At 43.1% G+C, this 6984-nt stretch overlaps 1 protein-coding gene across 1 annotated transcript in view; it reads left to right on the top strand.

Moving 5' to 3' along the window:
- The window catches only part of BAZ1B (bromodomain adjacent to zinc finger domain 1B), a 62782-nt gene that overhangs the window by 29697 nt on the left and 26101 nt on the right, over positions 1-6984 (top strand). Inside the window, exons 8-11 of the mRNA XM_004705991.2 lie at positions 3990-4128; positions 4340-4473; positions 5441-5546; positions 6223-6321. Coding sequence (XP_004706048.2) covers positions 3990-4128; positions 4340-4473; positions 5441-5546; positions 6223-6321 — 478 coding nt within the window. The remainder of the gene's footprint in view (positions 1-3989; positions 4129-4339; positions 4474-5440; positions 5547-6222; positions 6322-6984) is intronic.

Raw genomic sequence — 6984 nt, 5'->3', positions numbered from 1 at the left:
CGGGGGCGGTATGGTCCATTCACATTGGGAAACATGGATTGTAAAGTGTTATCTTTGTGAGCTATGTTATGCTGATTGTCCTTGATCCTAAGCACCTAGGCATGACTCATTCTTTGAAAGTATTTGACTAAGAATTTTTCTACCTCTGCCTCCTGTCTGCTCCATCACATGTATGGGTATATTTGCAACATGTAAATGTATAGAACTGTCCTCTGAGAACCCTATATATTGTTAGAGTTCCGTTCCTTTTCTGAGCTGTTTGTCTGTGAACATAAATTCATTTGCTCCCCTAAGTTTCCTGCCTGATCTTTCGAATTGTTCTTGGTGGTTTTGATTCTCATTCTTTGGTGCATGATAAGGTTCGGCATCTTTGCATGTGCATTGTATAAATCCTTTGGGTCCGTAACCAGATGTCTTGCCCATCTTTTGGTCAGGTTGTTTTTGTATTATTGAGTTGTAAGAGTTTTATTACATGTTCTGAATGCAAGACCTCTACCAGATACATGACTTAGAATGACTTTTTCATTTTGTAGCTTGCCTTGGTGTTGATTGGTAGGAAAAGTCTTGAGTTCTCGTTCCCCTTCTTGGCCGTTTTCAGTACAGTCTTCGTGACCGTGACAGCCGCTGTCTTGTGCTGGAGGACGTGCTTCTGGCACCCAAGCGGCCTCGGCCGTGCTGTTTCCTTTCGGTCACAGTCAATGTATCCCTCAACCTGGAGTTTTCTTTCAGCGGGTGTTTTGTAGGTCTCAGGGTATAAGTTTTTCACTTCGTATTAAATTGATTCCTTCATAAACCTTGACACTTGAAGGTTCTTCCCCTGCCCTGTCCTCCATTGTACATGTGCTGCCCTTGCAATATGAGAACCCTCACTCCAAATGCACTGCCACCAAGTCCATGCCGACTCAGTGACCCTACAGGACTAGGTAGAACTGCTCCCTTGAGTTTCCAAGACTGTGTCTTGATGGAAGTAGAAAGCCCCCTTTTCTCCCCCAGAGCAACTAGTGGTTTCAAACGGGTGACCTATCAGCAGCCTTGAATGAACACCCAACCACTGTGCTGCCAGGGCTCCTCGCGGGGAGCTCTGCTGCCCATCTTGGTCAGCATGTTACTGGTTTGATCAGTCTGACTGCACACAAGATCAGCTTCAGGGTTGTTCTGTTACCAACAAGAAACCTACCGAGAATGGTGTTTTCCTCTCCATTACTTGTTTCTAAGCCTGGCCTATTTGATCGCTATTTCCAGCCTTATGCAAGCTTACATCTTCAAAGTGGGGTGAAGGTGGGATTCCATTTTCATTTTTCAGTCAAAGTTAGATGTGAAGGATGAGAGCAAACTCACAGCACATTTCCATCCAGTCTCTGTCTCAGGGACCCTGCAGGGTAGCAGAACTACCTCAGGGCTCCCAGAGCAGCCTGCCGCGTCATTCAGTCTTTCTGTTAGCAGCTGACCTCTGAACCACTCTGCTGCCAGGGCCCTTCAGGATTAGGCAGATGCCTGGAAAGAAGTAGTCTTGAATCACGTGTTAAGAAATTGGAGGTGAACTCAAGACAACTTTGTTGCATAGGTAATTTTGTTAGTGTTCCATTTATTTATTTATTCATTCATTCATTCGTTTGTTTGTTTATTTTGTTTAGTGCTCCTTTTAAAAAACATTTCAGGGTACCCTGAGGCCATTGAAATGTTTGTGTGTGCACGTGTATCCGAGCTGTCAGGAGAGTTTAACTTATTCCAGCCTGAGCATGAGAGTTAACTTTACATTATCAAACTTCATCCTGTCTTGGCCCAAATGTAATACTTTCCTCTTGAATCTGTTAGCACATTCCTGTGTGGGTTATACTTATCTTTATATCGGAAAAGGGAAAGACAATCTTTTTTTTTTTTTTTGGTCGTGAAGCAAGGGACAAAAAAGCATTAGTATCTTGTCAAAGTCAGGGTTTAAGTTTGAGTCTAGGCCTCCTGTTTTATCTAGTTCCATGCTTTGTTTTTTTGAAACAGAATCTTCTTTAGTGGACTGCCCTTTGTCCTTGTTTCTTTGTGATCTGAGGAGACAGGTTTTTGGTTGTGATGGGACCATTATGTAACTGTCTCTTTTATGATTTGTCTTTTTTTGGAGAGCGAGGCTATTTCTGATTCCTAGTGCCCAGAAAGACAGAATAACCTGAGTCCTTCAAAACCTGCTTCCCCAGCTGCCACAGTTTAGGGGATGTTCTCTAGACAGGACATGGGGCAGAAGGAAACATAGGGCCTACTGGAACCACCTATAGACCTAGGTCTCAAAATGGATCTTTCTGCTTGGAGTAGCAGTTTCCTCTGGCTGCAGGTCTTATCAGCTGAGTCCTGCTCTCAGATGGAGATGGGTTAGTCTGGACTTCTAAGGGAAATAGTAGCAGTGTTAGCCCACGGATCCGAGCAGCATTGTGAGGTTAAAGATTAGATCAGATGCCAAGTGCAGGAGGATGCTGAAGGCCTGTGATCAAGCGACTAGTGTCCTGCCCTTCAGATGGATGTGGGTTAATCTTCTAAGAGCAAAAGTTTGTTCAGTTCATCATGGTATTTCATAGGCTTGCAAGATTGAAACAGGAGGGTAAACCAAGTGTGGGAAGCCTCAGTGCAGCTTCAAGTCTCCTATGTCATTCTTGAGGATTTCCAATCTTGGGGAACAGTGTTGTCATCTTTGAGCTACTGCTGGCTTGAAACAGCAAGCAGGGGTGTCTTGAGCATGCTCAGTCAGAATAGACAGTGATCACTGGCCTCCATGAAAGCCTGCAACATCCTGGTGATGAAACTGCATCCTCAGGCTCAGAAGGTGCCACTATATTGGGTAAGGCTAGGGAGTGCCCTACTTTTCAGTGAGGTTTCCCCCTGCTAGCAAAATTGAGGGGGTTTAACTGAAACCCTGGAAGTACTGACCTGTGAGACGAAAGACTGCCAACTTCCAGGACGTGCGCTGCCTGCTGCTTAACTTGGTAAATCGGAGCCCAGGGGCCCAGCCCCACTGATTTGAGTACTGAGGAAAAATATCCCCGTGAGCAGCTGCTTCACTGCAGATCTGGGGTCCTCAAGCCCAGCTGGCCTGAGAGGCCCACCCAAGGACCCAGAATTTGTTCACATGGCATGGGTGATGTGGATAGCCTGATACGAGTATAACTTGCAGGAGTGGAAGGGAAAGTGAGACTATTGAGTACAAGTTCCCAGGAAGTCAGACTACTGGGACCATCAAAATCTGCCGTGTATCATTTATCTTTATATTAATAACTGGTCATTGCTGCAAATGTGTAGTTTTCCATTCACTCAAAAAACTGCTCATTAAAGGCATTTTTAATTAAATTCCATGCTGATTTTAAATAAATGCGATTTTCTTTATTTAAATACCACTTCTAGACAGACACATCGTCTTACCCTATTGGAGCCTTTATCTTTAGTGTCAGGTCTGGGAACTTTCTGGTATTGTTGCTAGTGCTCTGTTCCTCACAGTGCCTGCTGTGGGAAAGCCTGAAAGTCAGAAGCAAGGCAGTGGGTGGTGTTTGTTTAGGGAAATAATGTCTGCACAGAATAATATCCCGTATAACAAATGCTCAAATGAAAGCTTTTTCTCCATTATTAGAAATTAGAAAACTGGTTGTTAAAAACGTGTTGAATGCACAATCGTTGTGCTCTTGCTGTCTTGGAGTGAACGCCAGATGGATGTGAGCACAAAGGTGGGCTGCATGAACCCACGAGCTGCTCTGTTGGGAGAAAGATGTGGCTGTCAGTTTCCGTAAAGAGCACAGCATCGGGAATGCTGTGGTTTGGACTATTTTAGTGAGGACTTCATTATTAAGAGAAGATTTTTGCCTGGGACATGGCCATAATTCAAGATGCATAGATGGATCAGGTGTAGAAATTGTTGCTTTTCTCAATTTAGGAGAAGAAAACTGCAGTTTGATGGATCTCATTCCATTTCTAAGTGTGGAACTTAACTAGAGAAACATTCTTTTTGTCATCCCCAGTCAAATTAGAGCGAGAAGCTGAAGAAGAACGCATGCGGAAGCACAAAGCTGCTGCTGAGAAGGCTTTCCAGGAAGGAATTGCCAAAGCAAAGCTAGTCATGCGCCGGACTCCCATTGGGACAGATCGGAACCACAATAGGCAAGTTAGACCAGTTATAGGTGTTCAGTGAGTCTCCGGTTAGAAGTGTTTGGGTATCTTTTGCTTTCCTTTAGATGGTAATTTGTCTTAGCCCAGAGTTTGAACAGCAGAGGCGCACTCTCCACCGTGGCTGTGCATGCTCTGTTTTGTAATCATCTCCCACTCTGAATCTAGGCCGCATCTCACTGGTGCGTGTGGTTGTGCTTTGTAGGTACTGGCTCTTCTCAGATGAAGTTCCAGGATTGTTCGTTGAAAAAGGCTGGGTACACGATAGCATTGACTACCGAGTCAGCCACCGCCGCAGAGATCATCTGGAGGCTCCCGACGAGGAGTACTGTCCCCGCAGTGAGTGTCTTCAGGGTGTGCTTGCCTGCTCGGGTCAGGCCAGGGTTATGGATCATAAAGCCTTCTTAGGGAGAATGTGCACTGATTAGAAACAAGCATTTGTTTAACAACTGTGCTCATACATAGTCTGAGATGATAAAAGAGCTTGAACATTAAGCTATTTGGATGTTAGGATTTGTAGGAGTGGTTTTCAAACTTTGTTCTTTGAAACTGTGTGTGATACGTACCTTAAGGGTTGGGGTAGAGGTATGGGGGAGGACAGCGATTTTTATATTGTGTCTCAAATGTACAGTGGACAGTTGTACAAATATACCAATGTCCGTAGGAATCAGACGAGTATTGGCATGATCACCTGAGAGCAGATTGGACCGTCCCATCTCTTCACTGTGGACCACTCACCTGTCTAGTTCTGGCAGGGCAGGGTCTCTTTCAGGGAAAGTGGAACACTCTAAGGGGGAGAGAGTGGGGCCGCAGGGAATACAAATGGTAGTGTCAAGTAAGACTTCAAATACCTTGATGCCTAAATTGGGCTTTGAAAAGTCAAATTACAATAGATTTATATTAATGCCATATATTAACATGCAGCAGCTGTATCTGAAGTTTGAAGCCTCCAGGGGTAAGTTGGTAATAGTGTATGCATTTTAGTTGTCTCTGCTTCACCATAGGCTCCTTTTCTTTTTAACATTATGTACAAGGAGTAAATTCTGGTTTTGATTTGAAACAGAGTTATTTGGTCTTCCCTCATTCTTAAATTGTGATGCTCCTGAACTTCGAGCTATTCATCTATAAAGAGCAAACATCTCAGGTACATGCTGCACGATAGTTAAGAGAAGTTAGCAGGTGTGCGTGCAGATGCATTTAATAAACGGTATCTGTATCGTTGGGTTTGGCAAGCTTACTGCTTAGGTTTGGAAGTAGGAATTGGATATTTACTATATTCCACCTAAAGTGTATAAATGTTTCTTAGGTAAGAAAGCAAACATGGGCAGAAATAGCAGCCTGAATCTACAGCACGGAGCAGGGGCCGACGCTGCTGGGGAGCGCACGATTCCGAAACAAGGACAGAACTTATGGTAACGTGAGCACTCCTCTCGAGGCTCTTTCTGCTGCTTTGCCCAGTTCACAGGAGAGGCAGTTAATGACAGTGCCGTTGCTGAGTTAAGTGCGAAGGTCACGTTGTATGACTTTGGTTTCTTGGCTATCTAAACTCATTGCTTTAAAAGCAGGGTTGTTTGATAGAAATACTTGTTTTTGTAAGGTTTAGAATTTTGTTTTTTTCCCTGTGTATTATCTGACTGATCTTCCTTCACAGTGGTGATGTTCCTCAATGTGTTCTGGAATGGATGTGTTTCAGATTTTTATTAAACAAAAAAATAGGTATCCTTGGTCTTACTCTGTGTGCAGTTCTCCTTTTCGGCAGAGAGCTAGGTTTTGAGGATCCCAAATACTTAGTGATTCTCTGACCTAACTCCTTTAACTGTAATTACTTTCGATCTACTCTTGAAAGGCTTATAGACAATTGTGCCAATTAATGTGAAATTATCAAATTGACCTCAATTTATATTTTAATAGAGAAAATTAGCTCCAATGTCCTAGGATAAATATAAATCGTATAGAAGCAGTAACTTTCTATGGATATTATGCTATGAGCAGGGCTGAGATGCTCTCAACTCCTCCTACTGCCTTAGAGCCTTTTCTCGGTGCTGCCTTTTGGTTCTCAGAATTACCGGGTCTCTCTTGTATCTACAGGTTTTTATGTGACAGTCAAAAGGAACTGGATGAGCTGCTAAGCTGCCTGCACCATCAGGGAGTAAGAGAAAGCCAGCTTAAGGAGAGATTAGAGAAGAGGTATGGATCCCATCCTGTTGTCTTCAGCACTAGCCCACTGCCACTGAGTCTGCTCTTGACTCAGAGTGGCCCTGTCTACTTATTTTACCTAGAAAGAAATGTAAACATATGTGTGGTAAAAATAACATGTAACACATGTATAGTAAAAAAAATATCTCTAACACCTTTTTGGATCACTCAATAATTTGTTGTCACATCGTGCTTACTTGGAAAGTATATTTCTCAAACTATATCTTACAACATGATTATGCTGAGTGAAATAAGCTAGTCACTATGGGCCATAGATTATCTGATTTCCCTTACCTGAAATGTTTAGAATAAAGTTGGGGAGTGGCTGCTGGCAAAGATGATATTTCACACTGAGGGTGATGGACATGCTCTGGGATTAGATACCCTGTTTCCCTGAACATCAGACAGTCTTATATTAATTTTTGCTCCCAAAAATGCGCTAGGTCTTATTTTCAGGGAATATCTTATTTTTCCATGAAGAGTACAGTACACATTTATTGTTGAACCACAAAAGGGGAAATTCATTACCTGTATACGGTACGGTAGTAGGTGTCATCACAGCCAGCATAACCAGACAAACTGTGAATCCTACAGTATCAAGAATTTGTTACTACCATTATTTCCATGTGCAACAATCTATGGTACATTCACTCA

Source organism: Echinops telfairi, unplaced genomic scaffold, assembly GCF_000313985.2.
Source record: "Echinops telfairi isolate 266 unplaced genomic scaffold, ASM31398v2 ScPeMD7_5;HRSCAF=22, whole genome shotgun sequence".
In the NCBI taxonomy this organism is placed as follows: domain Eukaryota; kingdom Metazoa; phylum Chordata; class Mammalia; order Afrosoricida; family Tenrecidae; genus Echinops; species Echinops telfairi.
The sequence above is the reverse complement of the archived record's forward strand: the minus strand, read 5'-3'. Positions and strand labels throughout refer to the sequence as shown.